The 24640-nt window shown below is 39.3% G+C and overlaps 1 protein-coding gene across 2 annotated transcripts in view; it reads left to right on the forward strand.

Moving 5' to 3' along the window:
• LAD1 (ladinin 1) overlaps positions 1-24640 on the forward strand; it is a 1049893-nt gene that overhangs the window by 359530 nt on the left and 665723 nt on the right. For both annotated transcript variants that reach the window (XM_044076520.1, XM_044076519.1), the window contains exon 3: positions 3493-3958. In XM_044076520.1, coding sequence (XP_043932455.1) covers positions 3493-3958 — 466 coding nt within the window. The remainder of the gene's footprint in view (positions 1-3492; positions 3959-24640) is intronic.

The raw sequence follows: 24640 nt of genomic DNA on the forward strand, positions 1-24640 counted from the left end.
CCATTTTTGTTTGTTTAAACTGCTACCAGCTAGAAAGAATACTTTTTATACAAATCTGTATTTACTTCATATTAGAAATGCATCAGATAGTACGCAAAAGTACTGGGCATGGGTAGCCCCAACCATGGAACTAGCTGATTTTAAAATTTTAATTGCATATGTAATGAGCATTGAATCTAAGTCATATGACTACCTTATGTTGTTTTTTTTCTTTCTCACTATTAATATCTATCAAATTTTAAGTCTTCAGTTTGCTATGCTACCTGTATATAAGACTAAGTATTGTAATTGCACTCTCATTGTATACAATGCCACTACCTGCTACTACTGTAAGAATTGTCTTCTAGAAGAATTGTTATACAAGATTATTGGTCTTGTCTCCCACTTGACCAATTTATTCTGTTTTAGTCTTTTTACCATTATGAATGTCTGTTACTATTTTTTTTTTTCTTTATTGTATTATACGATTTTCTTTCTACTAACATAATAGTCTACTAACAATGGAGATTTTCACCCCGCGCCTCTGCTAAAAAAGGGTTTTATGCCCAGTTGGACTCTCCCAGTACACAAATGTAAAATAAAAATAAAATAAATAAAAGATATATTCTACTTTTACACAAAGGCATTTTTCATTTAAACAATCACAATGCACTCACAGTGCTTCCACACAAAATTTCCTTTGGCAATATGTGAAATTGATTTGTTTTGCTTTTCCACTACAGCAATGTTCCAAAAACTAACCTTGCTCAGTCATTTCAATACACGGTCATTAAAGTACATCTTTATAATACAGAAGCAACACTATATCATTGGTAACTTGCTGAGTTGCAAAGTTACAAAATTACTTAATGCTGCTACTTTTCATTATATGTTAATAGTGTAGCTACATATTTAACCATTAATAAGCCCCTTGCTAGAGTCAGTGCATAATGATTATCGTAATATTTGAATAATATGTTCCTTTAATTGCCTTTCCAGAATTCTTTCCCTGTAAAAACCCAGGTACATTGCTTTTATTTTCAAATCATGTACTATGCTCATTCAGGTCAGTTTTTCATCTCCCAAATCAAACTGCACATACCATTCCATTTTACAATATAATCGGCCAGATTCAGAAAGGACTGCCTTTAGCAGTAATCCCTAGCAGGTTGCTACTTCTGGTGGCAGTCCTTTCCAACTAAGGCACATGCCCCTGCACAGTGATCCTAACACAGTCTGTCAAATTACTGTGGTGGTCAGTCTCCCTGGCTGAGCTACATGATAATGATGCATTCCAGCCTATGCTAATTAGTCATGTTCTCTCCCCTCCCCCCAAATGACTGCAGTAATTCATTTATGCAGCCATATGTTAGCATGGCTAAAAGATAGCATTCACCCATTACTGTGAATGGATGGCACCGAGTTAGACGTAAGTGCCAAGAAGTTTGCTGAATACGTAGTGGTGGTATGTATCTGTGCAGCTGCATGTGTGAGTACATGCAGAGGGATGCTTGGTCTTGGTTACGTAAGTGTGTGTGTGTGTGTGTGTGTGTGTGTGTGTGTGTGTGTGTGTGTGTGTGTGTGTGTGTGTGTGTGATGCTTGGATGGTCACAGTACAGGGGTTATGTGTATGGGTGAAAAGATGAATGTGTTCATGAGTATGATCACATGAGAGTGTGTGTTTGTGTGTGTGAAAGTGTGAATATGTGTAGGGGGGGGGCTGTCATATCTCTAAACTCCCATAGACTAATAAGCAAATCTTGCAATATGGGGGGGGATACTAGATAGCATAGACACAATGTAAATTTAAATATTACTATAACGTGACTTAAAAGCTTAACAGAACAACAGTTTTTCAGTACAAATGACATATGGGTGGAGGAGAACACAAGACACCAGGGATACTCCATAAGTATTGCTGTGAAGTCACTTAAAAAGTTAATAGAATAATTTTGCAGCACAAAAGACATATGGGTGGGAGACACTAGACACTAGAAATAATCTTTAAATATTATCCTAAACTCACTTAGAAAAGTTAATAGCACAACAATTTTGTAGCACGAAAGACATATGTGTGGGAGGCACTATGCCAAGTGAAAGCTCCTGTATCCTGATGTATTTTCTAAGAAGTATGGAAAAATTCTAGTGTCTCTCATGACTGACTGACTGTAATGGCCTGAGTTATGGGGACAGAGCATTTATACAAGGCCAGATCAAGAGCTTTCTGTACAATCAGGGATAACTCAGAGGGATATGGGTGTATCTATGTGTGGGGGACTGACATACCTCTATACTGCCTTGCCTAAGACTTCCAGACAAAGCCTGAAAGAATACTAGACTATACCAGGGAGAAATGTTAAATATTACTCTAAAAGTTAAACAGGTCTAGCATCACAATGCATTTTCTGAACACTAAGAAGAATGCAATTCTAATGTCTAGCATTACTGACAGACTGTAATCACCTGTGATGCACAAGGGGTAGGGAAACAATAAGAGGCTACAGTGAGGATGCTCTGTAAAGTAATATACAGGTAAAAGGTACTGTACTGTGTCTCTGAATGTGCTCATATGTTTGGCAGAATGAATAAGGAGAGTGCCTGTGTCATTGCAATGCATGGGATGCCACAGGTGATTAACACTAGTGATCACACTTTGTGATTCAGAGATGTGCAAATTAACTGATAATGAAGTCTTAATGTGTCTCTGAATTACATTTTCCAAGTCTTAATGTGTCTCTGAATTACATTTTCCATGAGCATAGAAACAGCCTCTTTTGGCCACAGCTCTTAGTGCCCACACCGGGGTTCTTTCTGACTTTCAGGGAAAGCTTTGTTAAATACAATCATTTTTAGACACATTTTATCAATAGTTTTCTTTCACAACTTGTACTTAGCAGAAAGTTTCTTCTTGCAACATGTACTACAATGCCTTTACAGCTTTTCTTATTTTCTTTGCTACTTTTCATATGCAACTAGCTCCTCCATATATAAGACTGCCTCCTTGCTGTTTGTTATGTGTTTGCCCAAGTGTACCTTTACAGCAAAGCAGTGATAAATACACAGAGACTAAAGCTGCTATCCAGTGCTTATTTGACTCATAGCACTAATTGCTTATGTGGTGATTCTTACTCATACACACACACATGCACGTGTTCTGCACATGTGCAAACTATGACGTGCTACAGGGATAAGGGTGAAATTAGAATACTACTTAGACTGTAAGAGATGCAGTTCCAACTGTTAGCATCCTTACAAATGAAAGCTGATGAAGGACATCAGTGGCAGACTATAGAATTACACTGCTGCTGCATATTAAGATGTTACTCTGGTCTGATTAAGCAGGTATTGTCTAATAGGACTGCGCTTATATGTGTATAATTGAGCTTATGATGTTTTAATTTACATAAGGTGTTAATGACATCAGAAAGTAGGAGATGTAAAGGGGAGGGTTAGCTGGTAGATGATAGTTTTGCTACTTACATCTAACACAGCTCTCACATGCTTATTCCATAGCCCTGAAGAGGAAGAGGCAGAAGATCCTGAAATTTCAAAGACTGATGATCAGAAAAGGAAGTTCATTGAAATACTGAAGAGTCGAGATGAAAGGCGGCAAAAGCGGCATATAGAAGTCTTGCAAAATCTCAAAATGGATCATCAGAATCACCAGAGATGGCAACACGATGAAGATGATGAGACTGCAGCAAATCAGGATCCAGATGAGCAGAAACAGCAGCACAAAAAAAATGTGGTGAATTCAGTCCTGGAGAGAGAGGAGCAGCGAGAGCAGCGGAAATGGCGATGTGATAGAAACAATGCAGTAAAGCCACGCTCGGAGGAAGAGGGACAGCGACAGCAGCAAACAGTGAAGGACACCACAAAAACACAGGGACAAGATGTGCAAGCCATAGGAAAGAATAAGTCTTTGATGGAACAGCCTGACCTGAGTAATAACAGCAACCACTCACAGAAGTATTCAGCAGTAAGTGGCTCAACTAGGGGGTGAGGAATACGCACAGCTCCAGTGCAGCAGGAATAATGTAGTATAAACCCCTACACACACACATCACTTTTCATTCTTTAACACATAACATTCTCTCCCTCTATGTTGTCTGCTTTTTCTGTTAATCCCAGGTAGCTAGTAGATAAAATAAAGAGAAGGACTTAATAACTCAGAGAATGAAAACTTCCTTTAAGTACCAGAAGTTCCTATCAGTGGCATATCCAATGACTGACCTCATATGCATAACCCTGAGGTGTTGTTGTATTGGTTGGTTTCGTTCCTTCCTGGCTCTTGATCTTATATGCCACTGGGAATAAGAAGAAATCTGTTTAAAGGAAATATGTGCTGTTTGTAACACCCCATCTGAAAACATGTACAAAGGATGGTTACAGAACAATGCTATATAAATCTTATGCCCAGTCACCCTATAGGGGTCTCATTTCCAAAAGGTCAGCTGGCTGCCATATAACAGTAAAATTAGTTATCACGATTAGACAGTACAGTTGTGTAGGTAACTTACCATAATGGTAGATGTTCAAATAAATCTCATTGCCAATATTCTTAACATCTGGGACTTTCCCCACAAAGGTCCCATCAATCCATCCAGCCTTCCAAAGCTCAGGATCCTTCCCATGCAAGCCGTACATTTGCCGTAGGCATCTAGCAGCATGCTGATGTATAAAAGGTATGTACGCCCACACCATTTTCAGAGCTTTCCTGCCGTGATAAAGGACGTTTGAATAAAACACTAGAATAACTCCCTATGAAAAGGCCAGCACCTTGAAATAAAAATATTTCAGGCAAGGTAAAACTTGTGAACATAGATAGATTAGGTATGGGGAAGGAAAGAAGTTAGTTAATACTCCCCCTCTTGCCACAAGATAATATTTCCAATGTATTCACATAGAGAGGTTAGATAGAGGGTATAGGTACTGCAACAGTGATCTATTCAAACATTAACCATTATGGTACATTACTTACACAAATGTATTCTGCTCTTCATTATGTCATTGTTGCAGTATTCCCAACATCTGGAACAACTTCCAGAGCTTGACAAGAGTGGGTGGAAGAAGGGATTACTCCCTCTAAATTTAAAATGCCATGACGGACAGCCTTTGCAAACCTAGTTCTTGCCCTAGACTGAACACACATTTTGTAATGTTTAGTGAATGTGTGGACAGAGGACCAAGTGGCTGCTCTCAGAATGGTTTTAGAGTGTATTCCTTGCATAAAAGCCTCCAAAGTAACTACTGCTCTGGTGGAGTGGATTTTAACTATTCCTGGAGTTGTTTGCTATGGATTTGTATAACAGAAGCAAATTGCTTTGCAAATCCATTCGGAAATAGTTTGGTAGACATTGGTAAGCCTATTTTTCCAGCTAAAGACATAAACAATTGGTCAGATTTTCTTAGGTATTCTGTTTAGTCAATTTAAAACCTGAACTGTCTGTGAAATCTGAAGACTAAAGCATTCTTTCTCCCTCATTTTTGAATATTTGGAAAGAAAGCAGGTAGCTGAATAGTCTGATTAAGAGTGAGTTCAGAAGCCACTTTAGGCATGAAAGAAGGACTGGTTTATAAGTAGCTTACTCTATGCTTATGAATAAAAACAATAATGGAGGAATGCACAAAATGTCTTGTAACTCAAAATATCTTATAGCTGAGTTTAAGGCTACAGTTTTCCAAGTCAAAATTTTCAAAAAAAGAATTAGCAGCTAGCTTAAAAAAGGAGAAGAGGAGGACCCACTTTTTTCCACTGAGGTTTACTATGAAGAACTCCCTTGAAAAACAGTCTGACCTAATTAATGTTGGATAAAGGAAGAGGCAGTGGCATACAGGTTGGAATGGCTGAACGGTGATCCTTCCCAGAAGAGTATGATAAGCCAAGTATAAATAACACAGAGATACAGAAGGAACTGGGGCACCCCTGCTTTGGTAGGCTCCTGTTCTCCATTGTATTTATACTAGATAGAAAATCTTTTCCACTTTGATAGATAAGTCTTTCAGGTGTTAGGTTTTGTAGTCTCTCTAAAAAAAAAACTGCAGCATGTCCGGAGAGGTGCCTGAAAGGAACTGAAACCCTATCATCCATACTGTGAGTTTCAGGGCTTGTAATTTAGGAAGTATTACCAGCCCCTTGTCCTAAATAAGTAAGCTTACAAAAAGAGAAAGAGTAACTACCTTTGGCCAATTCCTTGAGAAATAAGAACCAATGTTCTCTTAGCCAAAAGCAAATCAGTAACAGTATCCTTAAATTTCCCCTTTTTATCTTTTGAAGCAGTTTGGGAATTGGAGGAAAAGGTGGAAAGGCACAGAAAAACTTCTACTTCCATGTTATTGAGAAGGCATCTGTTGCCCTTGCTTGTCTGCAAGGAGTTCTGGAGCAATAGTCTCAGTTGCCTGTTTTGTGTTGATGCAAACAAATTTATTTGAAAAACTCTAAACTGATGACTGAGTTAAAGGAAGACCTCTCTGTTTAACATCCATTCAAGGGGTCTGTCTTGGACCTGCTCAGAAAATCTACCACTGTGCTCAAATGGGAAGGGATGTAGTTTACTTGTAGAAATAAGCTGTGTTGAGTGGCTACTTCTCAAGCTGTCATGGCTAGTCTGAATAGTGAGTATGAGTTTGTCACACCCTATTTATATACCACATAACTCTGGTACTGTCTGTCACTACTTGTAGAGTATGTAGTGTCAGCAGTTGGTGAAGCGCTTTGACACCTTTGATGAAGCCATCACCACCTTGATGTTGATGTGACACTTCTTGTGAAAGGGGGTTTCAGACATCCTGAATTTTGAATAACTAGGAGCAAGCTCCACATGTAAAGTTAAAGTGCCTGTCGCTAGGCTCTGTACTGGTGGAGACTGTAAGATGGGGATTCCCAGTTTGAGGACTATGTGTCTGGCCCACCCAAGAAATTCCTGAACTAAACAAGGAATACTTGAAATTTGTTTACTGAGAGAGCTCAGGTGCTGGGTCAACAATGCCCTGAGACATCACTGGAATTTCCTCATAGATTAGTACTAGGCTAACTACCCTTGTGGGCCATTTTAAGCCTAGCCAGTTAGCCCAAGTGAGAATCAAACCCTGCACCTCATGCCTGTAATGTAAACACCATGACCATTACACCACCCTCCCATATGGAATATGGTATGAAAAAAAATATGAGAACCATTACAGCCATGAACCCCATGGCTTTTAGAAATTCTCTGGCAGAGGCAGACTTCTGTTTTTGCCAGATTTTTAAAGTAGCCACTGCTTTGTCTAGTTGGAGAAAAGGCCATTTGTACTGAAGTATCTATTAGGCAATCTAGGAAGAACATTCTGAAGAAGGGATAATAGAAGATTTCTTTAGACTGAGCATGAATCCTATATTCTGAACAAAGTTCATGAAGAACTCCAAAGTCTTCAGTACACCTGACCCAGAAGTTGCTTGAATCAGGCAACTGTGCAAGTAAGGACAGATGTGCATTCCATGGAGCTTGCAAAAGGTTTTAACCAGAGCCAGGGATTTTGTGAATAACCTTGTTGTTATAGGAAGTCCAAAAGACAAATATGTAAACCTACAGTGCAAGCACATGACAAGAAATCTTAAATACTCTCTGTGACTCTTGTGGATAGGAGCATGTAAGTAAGCATTCTTTAAATCCAGAGTGACCAAAAGAGCATTTGGGTGTAGAAGAGGCAAAAGAGTTGGGAGGGTGAGCATTTTAAATCGAAGAACCTTCAAAAAGGTGTTGAGTCTGGACAAATCTAGAACTGGCCTCCAGTCCATTTATTTATATGGAACTGAATAATAGTCTTGAATAATATTCTTTTTCCCATAGGAGTTGAGGCACTTCTTCTATCACTTCTAACTGAGGCAGGAGTAATAAAGGGTGTAAGATGTTCCTAATATTTCGACCTGAGCAATGTCTGAGAAGTCTGGTTTGGCATCTCATTGAAGCCTGTAATGTTGTCTTGTTTAACACCCAAAAAGACTGAAGTGATTTTTTCACAAATTGGGAAGCAATGAGAATGTTTGACAGCAATTTTGGTTGAGAACTGGCCAGGGTGGGGAAGGGGAGCTGGAAAAGAATAGTCAGGGTTGATCTCTATTATTGTGGGAGCCCTGGAACCCTTTTGCTTCTTCTTAGAGTCTTCCTTTTTCTACACTGGCCTTAGCTTGATTCATTTTATTTACTTTGGATTCTTTTCTAAAAAAGGAACCTGATTTAGTAGGATACTTTTTTTCAAGTCTAGGGGCAAGAAAAAGAATACGGTGAGAGAGGGAAACTCTTGCAACACTTTCTCTCTCTCTTCTATATTTTTAAAGACTTCAGCTGTGGGATCCCCAAACAGCAAACCGTTTTGTGGAGAAGCATTCAACAACTGACCTATAACAGGGTTGGAGCATTAGCAATGTACACCTATGGGTGACAGAGCCAATGGCAGAAGCAGCATCAGTGGCACCATATCCACATTTTATGAAATGTTTAGCAACTTGAACAGCAGAATAAAGCACCTCCAGAATTTTGATCTCAAGTCTATGTTAGGAATTTCAAAAATCTTTTGATCCATATTGCTTAGCATAGCTAAAAGAATTTGTTTGACAGTGTATAACCCTAAAAGACAGGGTTGCAGATATATAAACATTTTTACTGAACCCCTCAAAAGCTCTGCTTTTCCTATCATTAGGAAGATAACAGGGACTAATCTGTCTCCCTTCTTGAAGTCCACAGGAATAACACTAGCATCAGCAGTATGTTTTTATGAAGATATTTATGAGCATTCAGCACCATGTAAAGGCTGCCAGGCCTTCATAAAGCTGGTAATTGGGAATCTGAGGCTAGAGAAGAAGCTACAAAGGCATCTTGTAAGCCTCTAGGTATTGGGACGAATAGCCAAAGGTTTAGGACATCAATATGGAAAAGGTCAAAATATCTCTTTTGATCGTCAGATATTTCTCTCCCTTCCCATTAAAAAAAAATCTTTAATTTTATGTATATCTCACCAAAGGAAATGTCTTCATTAGGAAAAGCTTTAAGAAAGCCACATCTGACTCATAATCAGAAAGAGAATAAATCTAGTATTGAGAGGTAAACTAAACCAGTGTTACTTAGAGTTGCGAGGAAGACCTTTCCCAAAAAATACATTCTTAAGTACAGAAGGCGGGAAAATATGTTTTGTCTTTCACTGTCTCTTATATGTGATACTTCCCTGATTTTTAAGTGCCGGGGGATGGACTACCACTCCATAACCTTCAGTCTTTACTCTGGGGACAACCTGGTGATCACTGACTTCTGTTATGATAACTCTAGGTACGAGGAAACTTGTCTTTAGACAACCAAAGGGAAAAGAGATAGGATGACCAGTAGCAATGGACATGCCTATGACCCTGGCAATAACAGACTCCAAAGGGAAAACACTAGAAAGCCTGGGAGATGCCACTAGATGGTCCAGGGCTGTTAAAGTACCTAATTAGGTTTGTCTGTCTCTGACTGAGAAGATGAAGCAGATGTGTGCTCCATGTCACTCACTTCTATTTGTTTATATATAAATGGTTACAATTAGGAAGAGTGAAACCTTACTTGAGCGAATGCATTTTCATACTATAAGACAAAAGAGAATGCAAAGATTCTTCCTAATGGAGTTCCTGCCGGCAGCCTTTTGAATGAGATCGCAGTATAGCAAGGTAAGGGAATTTGCCCTTATTCCACTGCTGTTCATTCTTGGAATTAGTATTGCAATTAGCAGGGGGCATAGCCGGCCTTAGGCATAGGCCAACTAGGCGACCACCTAAGGCGGCGCTGTAGTAGGGGCGTTTTTCCAGTATTTATTTGGTATAGGTAGACCAGGATGGGGGCACTGGGTGGTGTGGTGGGGGATGCCATGGAGCCCTTTTGCCTAGAGCATCAGTTGACCTAAGGCCACTCCTGGCAGGGGGTGTGGGGGGCACAGTCTCCCCATATGGGGGTGCAGTGGGAGCTTGCCCTTCTGCAAAAAAAAAAAAAAACAAAAATTAATAACTGTTCAGTTTTTGACTGTATGCTCTAAACCTACTGCTGTTTACACATTTATTAAACCTTTTTATGAACCACATATACACATACTGGATTTTATCACATATAATAGATAAAAACAACCCTTTTGTAGTTAAAGACACATTCTCACTCTCCCTCCTTTAAACTACTGTCCTTTTTTACATCATTTTTATATACAACATTCATGTTAACTCACATCACAACACTAGTTATTGTTTAGGAAATGTCTGCCCCCCCCCCCCCAGCATAACAAACACTATCTTGCTTATTTACTTAACACAACATACCTGACATGCCAAATCATTTTACTTTTGCACTTTTAAGTCTGTCAATTAGACTGTCGTTGCTCCCTCTTTCCTTGCAGTTATCCAGGGACTAATATTGCTCCACAAATTTTCATCTCCTTTAAGCATGTCCTCTCAATTTGTTTACACCTTACATTGGTTAGGTAATAGAATTATCTCTTTCTTCTCAATCTTGTTTTTATAGGATGGCTGGTATCTTTACCTCTTTTGAAAAAAAAAAACAATTATCCAGTAACCCTGTCATTCTTTCTGATCTTGTCCACTCAGGATCCATTTAGCACTTCTTGCCTCAGTGTTGCTTTCCATGTTTTAAATATATAGTTTAACAGCAAAAGACATGTATCCCTGTCAATTATACACCTTGAGGGAATTAAAACAAGAATACAATCCCCTGAGTATTCTTAGTTGGTAACTGTCTTCTAGTAGCCCAGTCTATTGCTTTTATTACAGCCTTCCATGTACTCCTGGATGATGCAGCTCCAAATTATATGTAGATGATCTGCCTCCTGTAATTGGCACATCCAGCAAAATGAAGAGGCTGACCATTTCCACTTAAATGGCCTAAGAGGGGAGTGTTGTTCCATGTTTATTACTAGTATAAAAATTGTGAACTACAGCATATCTGGGATATTCCTGGGTGGATGTAGTCACATCATTCTATTTCACTACTTTTGTTCTATAGACATATGCAGCATTTTATTCCACTTATCAAGTACTTACCCTGTGAGTTATCCAGTCCCTTATAAAAACACCTATTCTCAATCCTCGGTATTCCATTCTGTCCCCTAACCACTTTTTTATCTACATCCATATTTATTTTGTGCTTTACGGACATGTAATGCCTCTCTTAACAGTAAATACTGCTACCACCAGAATTTTTGGTTTTACATACTGGATTTAAAATAATTCTAACTCAACATTAAATTTGTTTTTGATCCCACACACCCAATACATACCATTTACCATCCAATGCCAATTCAGTCCAGACAATTGGGCTTCCACCTTTTTTAACATTCTCATGCTCCAGAAAGAAAGCATGACTGACAGGCACTGTGCAGTGTCTCCACAGAACAACATTACACAGGCTATGGTTCGAATTGTAAGGCCAAAGGTATGAATTTGTCTATATGACACCTGTTCTATCAAGGAAGATTTTGTCTTCACTTTCATGCAGTAAACAGACTTTTATCATCATTTATTTTACAGGGCTATTTAACTATTGTAGGGACACTGCTCTTAATTTCTGTTTGTGTGTGTGACTCCTGAAATAGCACTTTTTTAAAGAAAAATGCCACTTAACTTGTAGTTTGATGGTACAATCAATGTACAATCCACACACTAGTGCAGGGGTCTGCAACCTGTGGCTCTGGAGACACATGTGGCTCTTTCACTCCTCTGCAGTGGCTCCCTGTAGCTTTGAAAAATAATGGCCACTGTACCGCGCAACACACACACGCGCGCGCGCACACACACACACACACACACACACACACACACACACACACAGACAGTGATCGAGTGGTGGACTTTAAATATTGCTCTTAGAAACTTGCTAGAATAACACGATTTCTATTGCCATACATTCCACACACACTGAGAGCAATCAAGTGATCCGCTGGCAGCAGCAGCATCTCCTGAAATGTTTCCATTCCTTTCATACCTCTCAAAGTCTTACCACAAGAAATCTAGACAGAGCCACAAATAAAGGCAAATGAAGGAACAAAAATAGGGACAGACTTTAAATATTGCTCTTATAAACTTATAAATTTGCTAGAATAACATGGTTTCTGTTAACATGCTTTTTCCACACACACACACACACACACACACACACACACACACACACACACACACACACACACACACACACACACACACCTCTCAACTGTGCAGATTTTTGTAGATTGTCCTGACTTTTTGCCTCATATTTTTCGTCTGCTTCTCATAAAATTGTGGTTTTCTGGCAAATCATTGAGGCTGAAGTCAGAAAAAAACAGACATTTGAGTTTCAGACTTCATATCTTCCAGAAAATTCATGCCAATGCAAAATCTGTTGTTCTTTCAACTTTCTATGTTTGTAAGAGCAATATTTAAATAGAGTCCCTATTTTTGGGCCTTTGTGCCCCATTATTTATGGCTTTGTCCAGATTTCTTGTTCTAAAAGGTTGAGCGATATCTCTCTCTCTCTCACACACAGACACACACATGCACAGAACGATCGAACAATCCCAACAAAGGAACAAAAATCAGGATGGATTTTAAATATTGCTCTTATAAACTTAGTTATTTTATATTTAGTATAACTATATATAAAACTTTATATGCTGTGTTATTTTCATTTTAAGGGTCAAATAGGTTTTGGGGGCTCCCAATGAATTTTACTTGGTGGAAGAGGGGCCAAAAATGGCTCTTTTGATAGAGAAGGTTGCAGATCCCTGTACTAGTGTCAGCTGAAAAGTTAGTGTTCTTCATTGGTAGTATAGTTGGTAGAATTATGTAACAGCTGAAGTTCATTAGATCAACTTCAAAAAAGTTTGCAGGGCGGAAAGCCCCCCTGCACCTCCCACATCCCATACTAATTATATATACTAACTCTGAGATAACACAACTGAGGGGAAAGAGCATATTTCCGGACCCTGTTGTACTGTGATCTCACAAGCCAAGCAACCAGCATGCTGATAAACAAGGAAAATAAGAGTGTTTGTTCTTATAGACTACCTCAACAGTCTACATATATATATAATGTACGTGTGTATGCTACACTGGTGTGGGGGTGTAACAGGGACCTCCCCTGCAAAGACAAATGGGGAGAATTCATAAATGTTACTGTGAGTACATGATGTATACACCTCAAGGTAACCTTTTTGAATTCACAGACAGCCCCACAATGGTGCTTTTCTACAAAGATGTGCAGCACCATGGTGGGCTGTCTCCACAGCTGTGCTACATGCTAATGAGATTGTCCAGGGGAGAGGTATATGTAATTAGCCATGTTCTCTCTACTGAAACTGCCTCTGGGAAGGCATCTACACTCCGAGTAATTCATGGAGTCACTTGCATGTGCAGATCAGTACAGCCACTTCTTGCACCTCATGGTAGTTAACATGGACAAAGGGACGTGTTTATCCATTAGATTCAAGGGCTAGGGAGTTTAGTGGTAAGATAGGGTTAGGAGGTGTGTATATGAGTGAGTGTCTGTGTGACTGTGTCTGTTGATAGGTTATAGTAAGGGGTTAGGTTAGTGTGTGTGTGTGTGTGTGTGTGTGTGTGTGTGTGTGTGTGTGTGTGTGTGTGTGTGTGTGTGTGTGTGTGTGTGTGTGTGTGTGTGTGTGTGTGTGTGTGTGTGTGTGTGTGTGTGTGTGTGTGTGTGTGTGTGATGGGGGTGATGGTGATGGGTATCATACCTGCACACACACACCTACAATAGCAAGCAACATTTGTTGGGTTGGGGGAACCACTAGACACCAGGATATCTCTTTGAATGGGGACTGGGGAGTGGGAGAAATCACAAAACACCAGGAGCAAGTTATAAGTTATGTGCCTTAATGGCCCAAGGTTTGTGGGACACAAAGATCAGGGATAAATGTTTTACATCTCTTCTCTTAATGTCACGGAAACATAATAAAGATGGGGGGAACCACCTGACACCAGATACACATTTTTATTCCTCAGCAGGTGCGTAGAAGATATGGGAATACAATGGACCTGGCTATTTACAATCGGAGCATAAAATCAGTAAAGAAGGGACCTTTTTTTGCTCCTCAACGTATATTTAAGGGGTGCCAGATTGGAGAACAGCACTGGGCACTAAATGAGCCAGCTATGTCTGTTAATTAAAAACCTGGGCTGCCTCTGAAATTCATCAGTTGTGATCAGTGCCATACCCTAGTAAACAAACATAAATAAATAAAATAAATACATATCCTTATATAAATCCTCTAACACTCCTTTTACTCCTGCTCTGGTCCTAATAATTTCTAACCTCTCCTTCCCTCACCTCCACAATCCCACCTTCCATTTTTCAAGATAAAACCTTTCCTGAATGCATTCCTTGTACTTACCAAAGGAACTGCTCCTTTACAAGCCTCTCTCTACTTCCATCATTTCCATTTCTGCTATCTTGTCCTAAATCACAAAACCTCAGAGTTTGCAGCATCCTCATCCAGTTCCCTCTGTTCTCTTTCCAAGCTTTCCTTACACCAGTGTAATGAACTCTCCAGCTATTTTACCATGCCTTACTCTGTTCCTTCAGAAACCTTCCAGACTCATCACATTTTGTTTCAGAGGACACTTAATTGTATCACACCACCATTCATCCTTTCTTTTTGCATAGACCCTCAATATTTCCTATATTATCTGACACCACAGTCTTGTGTTCTCCTCTTTTCCCCAGATTCATGCTTGTTTTACCTCAATAGTCTCCTGTCCTCTGTATATGTTTTCCCATATTCATGCTTTTTACCTCAACAATCTCCTGACTTCTGTATCTGCATCTGATTCATACCTCAACTTCATTCTAATACTTGTGTGGCCTGAAAAATACCTCTACTGTTTCTTATCATCCTGCACACCCAGCTTTACCTCTCCTTTATATCTTCATCCTGCACACCCAGCTTTACTTCTCCTCTCCCTCATCATCCTGCACACCCAGCCTTACCTCTCCTCTCCCTCATCATCCTGTACACCCAGCCTTACCTCTCCTATTCCTCATCGTCCTGCACACCCAGCCTTAACTCTCCTCTTCCTCATCATCCTGCACACCCAGCCTTACCTTTCCTCTCCCTCATCATCCTGCACACTCAGCCTTACCTCTGCTCTCCCTCATCATCCTGCACAGCCTTACCTTACCTCTCCCTCATCATCCTGCACATCCAGCCTTACCTCTGCTCTCCCTCATCATCCTGCACACTAAGTCTTACCTCTCCTCTCCCTCATCATCCTGCACACCCAGCCTTACCTCTCCTCTACTTCAACATCCTACACACCCAGCCTTACCACTCCTCTGATTGATCAAAAACTTGTATATGTTTGGTTGATGTCTGACACTCGTAGAGAATGTACACTATTTCATTAGGGGATACCTATATATTCAACAACTGAACCATTCTTCAACTCTTTCCCAGCTCAAAAGCACTTCTTTCACTCTTCCGTGTACCTCTACCTTACTATACTTGTGATCTTACCTACTACTGACCATCAAAATAAAGACCCCCCCCTCCAAAAATACCTCTGTCTACAATAAGTTTATTCTTCTGCCACACGCAGAAACCCTTGAAAAATTCAGGGAGATTAGCACTGGGACCATACAAACATCTCAGCATCCACCTCAACCCTGCTATCATTACTCCTATAATAATCCATCTTCCTGAGTTACATTCCTTGGAAAATTCACCAGTGTATTCAGCCTCTTTTTGACCATAATAATGACCCATCTTTTCTTCCCTCACTTCCACCAAATTGCAATTTTCAATTTAGTCTCTAGCAAAAAAATTAAATAAATAAATACCACCTCCATTTGCCTGTCTGTTTTCTTCTCTGTTCAACCTCTGTTAACTGGGAGACACCCCAAACATTCCATGTAAGAACCACTTCAGTTTATTCTTCCCCTCCCTCTGACTCCAAGCCTCACTCCTAACATCACCCCACCACTTGGTTCCACCTTCTCATCCAGGTCCCTCTTAGGACTTATCTCACTCTTAGACTTATCATAGGTCTATACCCAGCAGCTACAGCCATGGTTGTTTGTAAACATACAGTGTCAAGAGTCTGGGAGAATCCCCCTGCCCAGTACCCACCCCTCAATTTAATCTTTCTAACAACCAACCTAACTACATTATTACATTAACTACATACCTAAAGACAGTACCACCACATCCCTCTTAAGTTTCACAAACACAATCAATCACCATAGAAGTAGTAACCAACTTGTCTCTTCCATCTTCTTAGATATGTCAAAAGCAATTGACAATGTATCACATCAAAAACTACTAATGACTTAGCATCTATTCATCTCTCTCTCTCTAGCTTCTATTACCTAGTTCCACAGCTATATGACCGACCGACAACAATCAGTGATATGGAAAAATGAAATCTCTACTCTTCTATTCATCACTAAAAGAGTCCCATATGACTGTATTCTTTCCCCCCTACTGTTCTCCAGCTTTACAAACAACCTTAGCTCCACCTCTCCCCACCACAATTATACAGTATGCAGATGATTCCAGTGTTATCTGCAAGCCTTCTCCCTACTGGATCTTCTATCCAAGACTCATCTGCTTTTACAGACATAGAACTTTTCCTAAAAAAAAAGACAACTCATATTAAACCCAAATAAGACTAAGCTTATGATTTTTTTCAAATAATAAACTCCAAAATTCCCCTTAGTCAATGCACATACTTTCATCCAATGGAACTACAACTGAACCAGTACACAGCAGAAAATTATTTGATATCCCAACAGATTGTGGCTTGAAATATGAGAAACACATTGCCCTCACTATTAAAAAATTACATATTAAACTCAGATGTCTTTATAGGTTTAGAACATTCCTCACCTCATCAGCTAGACAAGAAATTGCCAGAACACAACTCATCTCCACTCTACTATACGGTTCACTCATTTTCTCAAATCTCAGGAAGACTGACCTAACTAAACTTGAAACATGCTACCACAAAATCGTTAATTTTGTTGCCAGCCTACACAACAGAATCCACCACTGTACTTCCCTGAAACAATTATGCTGGCCTGAACTTCCAAACTTATTAACACTTAACCAGCTAGCTATTGTCCACTGCATCCTCTGCCAACCTAATGCATGTCCTGCTCTAACACACCTAGTACATCCTTACAACATTACTCACTCCCGCCTCTCATCTAATAAACTGCTATTACACGCTAGTAAAGCCAATAACTCTTTTGGTGAATGCTTATTTTCATGTAAAATAGCAAAAAATCTGGAACTGCACCCTCACAACTCACTCTTAATACCCCCTCCACCTCTAAATTTAAACCCCTTCTTAAACAACATCTAGTCAACAACTGGCTCTGTTCCTGCATCACCCTTGGATAATTAAATCTCCATTTAACTCTGTCCGGCTATACCACTTATCTTTAATTTGTTGAAGCAAGCTTCTTGCATCTACCAATGCTGATTTGTATATATAAAACTGTTGATTTTATTCCTTGTATAAGGTCTTACTGCATACTGTCAGTTTTTACTTGTCCTTTCTGATAGCTACTTCTTTTTTTTTTTTTGGGGGGGGGGGCTTTTCCCCTGGGTCTCTGCTGAAAAGGGGCCACCGGCCCAGTCAGACTAACCCGACTAACAAATGTAAAATAAAATAAATGATTTTCCCCTATATACCTATCTGGCTAAACAGTTACAGTTATCATGTTGCTTGTCTTACTGGATACAAAACTCATCCCCCACAGTAGCAGGGCACAATCTCCCATACAAACTATCAACTAGCACAACTATCAGCAGAGTCAAGTCACTCTGTGAAGGTTTGAAAGCAGACTTATCATACCTTCACCATTTCTGACAGAATGTCTGAAATATTGTCCTCTAGTATTACCACTTATTCATTGGTGCTTAAAGCACATCTCTTTCGTCCAGTATACGTCAGTCAACTTTGCCACCTCATTACAACCTTTTAATGTTTGTTTGTGTCTTTCGGATTTTCCCGGTTAGGGGTCGCCACAGCAGAACTCCAGTCCACTAATGATTGGCAGTTGATTTTTACGCACCGGCTTGCCAGGCCTGATGCACAACCTTCAACGGAGGTACGCCCATTCATGCATGTCTCCACGCACAAGACGTCTCAGCTGAGAATCGAACCGGACAGCGTCTTACTGTGAGGCGACAACGCTACCGCAGCACCACCACCGCGGGTACTCATTACAACCTTTTAATATAAACCAAAAAGTTTAAAAACACATATGCTTCAGCTATCAGACCCCTACATAATACATTTGCAATATCTTGCCTTGAAATTAACTGGAAATAAATAATCACACTGTGGTTGTCTAAAAGTGAGCATAATTAGACATTTACAAAAATACATTTGAACATTAGTTCTCCCAGCATTCCAATGTTTTTATCAATGCTTGGAATATATCTCTCGTTTCGCAAATATTTTGCAGCCTCTCTACCCTGCTGTACATTTTAATACAATGAAACAGTTAAAATACACAGTCTTTACCCCTCAAAAACAAAGTATCTGCCCTTTTGCTGTGTGAAACATTTGTATTCCCAAATGTCCAGTGTATCAATCCAGAAGTAAATTATTTTGGAGCAGATCCAAGGCACTACTATTTCCTTCATTCCATGAGGATGTCTACCAGAGGGAAGGAAAGAGAGACAGAGAAAAAAAATCATATAATAATGTTATTTCACACACAATTTAGTCATAGTTTCTTGTCTTAGAGTTAACTGAGGAGAGGATTATATAATGAATGGTCAAATGGTTTCACAATCAATACAGAAAACATTGACCAAAACACATGGACCATTCATTATACTGACAACAACAACAGAGCAACAGACACTACACTGAACAAGGAAATACATTTCCTTACGTGATGCACTACTCATACCTCTCACATACATTCATCTTAAATTTATCTGACTAGTGATAGTGTTATGAGAAGGGCTTTTTTAAGGTAAGCTGTATATTAGGGTTAGGGTTAACATGCATCACTACCCTAAGCCTAATATTCAGCTTACTTTAAAAAAGCCCTTCTCATAACACTACCACTACAAAAGACAGCTAGGACACTCACCAGGTGCACACACACATGTACACACGCACACACACACACACACACACACACACACACACACACACACACACACACACACACACACACACACTAAATCTACTCCTTAACTAACCCTTACGCTAACCCTAAAGCGCACACAGACTGTCACATAAAAACTCCCTGCCCAACCACTTACCTTTGTCAACTAACTGGAACTCGCCCCCACCAGCTTTCACGCAAACATTCTGGTGCTCAATAATAACGCCACTATACAAGAGCTGCACACATATGGTTTGCCCAACTCAAATGTAACTCAGGACAGACACTCACATATTAGCTACCAACATTTCAGATATTTCACTGCCTTTAACAAATTTCCAGTTCTACCTAGAGGCCATAAAGGAGGAATCAACATACTAAACTTCCATTTGCAACATCAATGATATTTACTCCATATTCAGTTGTAATTAATATGTTCACCCTTTATCTCTGTATCTAACTCTGTTTATATTGTATATACCATGCTTGTCATTCATAATTATTATTGCCTATGAACTTATATGTATTTATTTTACATTTAACTGGGAAAGTCCAACTGGACACCGGTCCATTTTCAGCGGAGGCCCGGGAAGAAACGCTCCATTTGTATACATGCACAAGTTCTCAAAGATATAGATATTTACATACAGATCAGACAGACTAACATTGTAACTGTATGACAGCATATTGCACAAAATCATAGTAAATAAAAACAGCTCAGGGTAAGGACATTACATAATACATTCAGAATATGGCAAAGTTATACAAAGACTTCATACAGTTGTTTGTGGACTTGTAGCTGAAGTAGGTTGTAATGTTTTCTTATCATGACAGTTTACTACATTTCATTTCTTAAGGTCACATTTGGACCATAGATAGGGTGTGAAACTAGCTTTTGTTAAGGTAGTGTATGGGAGGTAGCTAGTATGCCTGTTTTTATCCTGGGGTGAGACAGAAGCATAGCCGGTTGTTCATGAAGTGAACTTTAAGGAGTTTTTTAAATTGAGTGGTAGAATTGATGGAAGTCAGGTGGGCAGGGAGGGAGTTCCAGAGTTTAGAAATAAAGTGGCTATAGAAAGATTTTCCTGCCTCATTGTTTGGTGATTTCTAGGTGGTTTAGAGTACTAGATCGCAAGGTTGTTGTGGTGTAAGGATGTGTAAGATGTTGAAGAGCTGGGATTTTGTCTGAGTGGTAAAATACTTTGTGTACTAGTGACAGCTGATTTAGTTGAAGTAATAGTCGGAGTTCTAACCAGTTAAGCTTGTTGAGAGAATCACAGTGACATGTTCTGTAGGATGATTCTGTAGCAAATCTACCTATCTTATTGTAGCAGGAGTCTAGTTTGTTTAGATCAGTTTTACGAAAGTTAATTAGTACTGGGGAAGCGTAGAGCAGGGTAGATAGCAGATGTGTCCTGGCTATTGTGGTTTTGGATTGCTTTGAGAAAAAGTGTTTGTTACGATAGAGCATTCCTAGTTCTTTGTAAACTTTCTTGATAGTTTGGGCAATATGAAAATCAAATCTTAGGTGGTTATCTATTTCTACGCCTAGAAGTTTGGTGTGGGTGTTCGGATAATAGCAGTTTTGTTATTAGAGGTGATAGTAAAGTTATCTGTTTGGGGGAAGGATCTATAAGAGCTGAAAAGGAGTAATTTTGTTTTAGTTCGGATAAGAATAAGCTGGTGATTGGGAACCAAGTTTCAGCTAGTGAAAAGCACTCTTGTGTTTGGGAGTGGAGATGTTCAAGTGTGGGGGCTGCACATATGATAGTGGTGTTATCTGTGTATTGGATTACTGAGGCCTTAGGTGTGGCAGATGAGAGTTGATTGGTGAAAAGAGTGAAGAGTAGAGGACCTAGGATAGAGCCTTGGGGGACTCCTAGGAAAACAGGCAGTAGGGAGCATATTTGATTCTGCCAATGTACTGCCTGCTGCCTACCTGATAGATAGGTATATTGTATTGTATTGTTAATTGGAACTTTTCTCCCTGGGCCTCCACTGAAAACAGGCTCTTCTTGGCCCAGTGGACTTCCCCAGTCATCAAACTGAAATAAATAAATAAATAAAATAAATACATTTACAGAAAGCTGCCACCTCTACTCCACTGCCTGTCAACAGACACCTGTGGGCTACCCAATTATATTAATGCAAGGTCCATAAGGAAAAGAACACAGTCTTTTGACATTTTCTAAAATCATTACATTGCAGATGACTGCGGTGGTGGTGCTGGGGTAGCGTTGTCGCCTCACAGTAAGATGTTGTCCTGTTCGATTCTCAGCTAGAGCGTCTTCTGTGTGGAGACATGCGTGAATGGGCACACCTTCATTGAAGGTTGTGCGTCAGGGCCGGCAACTCGGCAGTTAAAAATCTACTGCCAATCATTAGAGGACCAGAGTTCCGCTGTGGCGACCCCTAACTGGGAAAAGCCGAAAGACACAAACATTACATTGCAGATTACATTTACACATTGCACGTAACCTAGCAAATCAATTGGCTTCTTACTTTGGATTGCTGTAGAGTCCTTCTTTAGATTACTGTAGAGTCCTTCTTTAGCTCCTGCACCTACATACAGTCCCCTTTGCTTTATGCAGTCATTCTTGTTCATTTTCTGTACTATTCAGTGTTTAGCTATTTGGAAATTATTTTAATAACATCAGGCATTCATTAGCATTTTTGTACAGGTTTGTTTTAAGAAGACAGACTTCTTTATAATATAGACCACTAATATACATTTATTCAATGTCCTTCCACCACCCTCTCCATTATTGTAGTGCTGTCTCTAGATTTGTTACTCTTCTGCAGCCATTCATACATTATGGATAAACTATTCCTACTTCCTAAAGTGAAGTAATCTTCAAACGGTATCTTTGAACTTTTTTACACTCCATGTTATGGGACCTCAGAGGCCCCCAAAGCTATATATATATAGGGCTTGCCCTCCTCAATGGACCACATCCAACAATATCAGCCTATTGGTGTGGTGACTTTTCATCTCTGCTCATATTTGTGCTGCTGAACTCTATCCATAGTGACTTTAAACTGGCTTGCTGTCACATTCTTCCTACCATCCTCTATGTGACACACATCTCAACTTATCCATCAAATACCCTTGCTCACTTCCTCCCTGGAGCTCTCTGAAGTCAAGGGTGAACCACTCTCAAATTCTGAAGGCTGTTTTCTTTATCTCCTGCTAATATTCCACTCCATCTGCTCCTCTTCTACAGATAATGTCTGACTTATGTTTTCCACCCTACTCAAAACATGCTGGGGTGGGGGAGAGGGTGAAGACTTTTGTGTTCCAAGCAGCTCTCAGTTTCATAACAATTGTTTCGGCCTCCAGCAGGGAGTTGAATCTCATCATGCCTCTGTTGTACTATCAGCAGGGAAGCAGGGCACATAGGATGCCACGGACATCCTTTTCAGCTCTGCAGTTATACTGCAGGAAGTCATTTGAGTAGTCATGGTGGATTCTGACCACCATACCTATCATTCTGATTCCATAAATCAGGTATGTACTGATAAGCTATTCCTTTATTGAACAGGAATGTAATTTACAGATGACTTGCCTGGCTTTAGTTAAATTAAGTTGCCATTGCCCAGCCCTGTGTATCCCGTCAATTTCTCAGTCCACGGAGGTAGCAGTAACATTAACAACTGGCAATAATTTACTTTGAAAAAATTGTCTAACTTTGCCTCTTTTATAGATTCCTGTATTCTTTTTTTAACATTAAACATCTTTAGTGAATTATCACTTATGATATAAGCAGTCATACATTAATATAAATGAAAACAAACCGTACTGACATATTTTCAGTTGCAAATGTTATATATCACATATAATCTTCTATACAGTCATTATAAGTAAAGCATTACACAAATCATTCAATTTCTGCCTTCCCTTAAACCTCATTCCTCTTCGAAAACATTATTCTGTATGTATTTTTCCCCACAATTTCCATTTTTTTCTACATAATTTGCTCCCACCCTTTTCAAAAGATACCACTTCCAGTTATTTTGTCTCTGTTACTATATTCACTGCTTCTAGTTCTGTCGGTATAGACTATGATTTCCATTTTCTGGTAATTGCTTTTTGGTCCACCACCAGAATTAAACTCAGCAAGGCCTTACTATGTCGAGACAATTCCAATAATGTATCACAGCTCAAAAAATTATTTGCTTAGTTACACCATTTAGTTCGCCCATTATTTCTGATGATTAGTCTACAGATAGTTTTTAAAGACTGCCAGCTCATTACACTTCCAAAAATATGTTCCCAGTTACCTCTTTCTTCTTCATCATACCTCCAACATTTGCAATCTACCTGAGGAAAAATTATTTAGAGTCTTCATGGGGTATAAAAATAGTTATGCTAACACTTTCAAGAAAAGATCATAAATCTTCTAGACTTTGTTGCATATTTGGGAGACATAAATATATCCCCCATTGTTTCTTTGTGAACTGCTTAACCAATCCCCTCTTCCCAATCCTTTCTAACCTCCTCTGATTGATTCTTATAGTTATCATGCAAGATTTTATATTCTGTACTAATTATCCAGTTTTTAACAGCAGCTTCTATTCTAGATTCTACTAAAAACTATACCAGGGCTGATCTTTCACTTAGTATCTCCCTATTCCTTTCTCTTTTTCCTATACTCTGATATCAATCCTAGATAGGGAAGGCAATCTGTAGCCTGCAATCCAAATTAATTTTTATCCTCTTCCCATTCTATTACATTTTCCTCTCTAATTATTTCCTTCCAATACCTTGGTTCCTTTGCCATTTTTTCCAGTAAATTCCAGCCCCATTTTGTCTATTTTCTGTACATTGAACTGCAGACATCCCTATCATCAGCATCTCCTTTCTCCATTCCTGTGCTGGATTAGTTCTTACAGTACTTTCTGCTACTTTATGAATATAATATTCTGTATGGTTACTGTTATTTTCCCTTAGGATCTGTATCCAGTGTGTAGGATGTACTCCCAGCACAGCTAGCTGGAATTTTGTAAACAATTATATGTCATTTATGAATATCAAACTGATTTATACAAGATGCTCATGTTACAAATGTATTAGAACTGTATGTCATGTTTATATCAAACTGATTTGTACAGATATCTGTGTTGAAAAGATATTTGTAAAGTGCTTGCATTTGAAATGTATCCACAGTGTGCCCCAATTGAGAGAACAGAAATGTGCATGCACTACTGTAACTGTTTAAATATGCATGTTTTAACAGAGGAAAATGGAAGGTTAACCTCAGTCCAGCAAACTTTAAAATATATCTGAAACTAAATCACTCTACGAGCTAGGCCATAAAGATGCTGTTTCATAGGTTTTACTGCAGCCAGAGACACAAAGTCTACACTAGGAAGTTTTTTTGTATTGTCTTTGGGGTGAATTAATTACTACTGGGGAAGCATAGAGGTATGAAATAGTTTTATGGCTTCCAGCACTTGCCACAGATCTGAGCAAAAGCCCTTGTGTATGCATTTTTATAGGTAGGTGCTAAATCCTGCCAGCTTCCAGTAAT

This window comes from Protopterus annectens, chromosome 7.part0 (genome assembly GCF_019279795.1).
Source record: "Protopterus annectens isolate FY-2018-M chromosome 7.part0, PAN1.0, whole genome shotgun sequence".
NCBI lineage: Eukaryota > Metazoa > Chordata > Ceratodontiformes > Protopteridae > Protopterus > Protopterus annectens.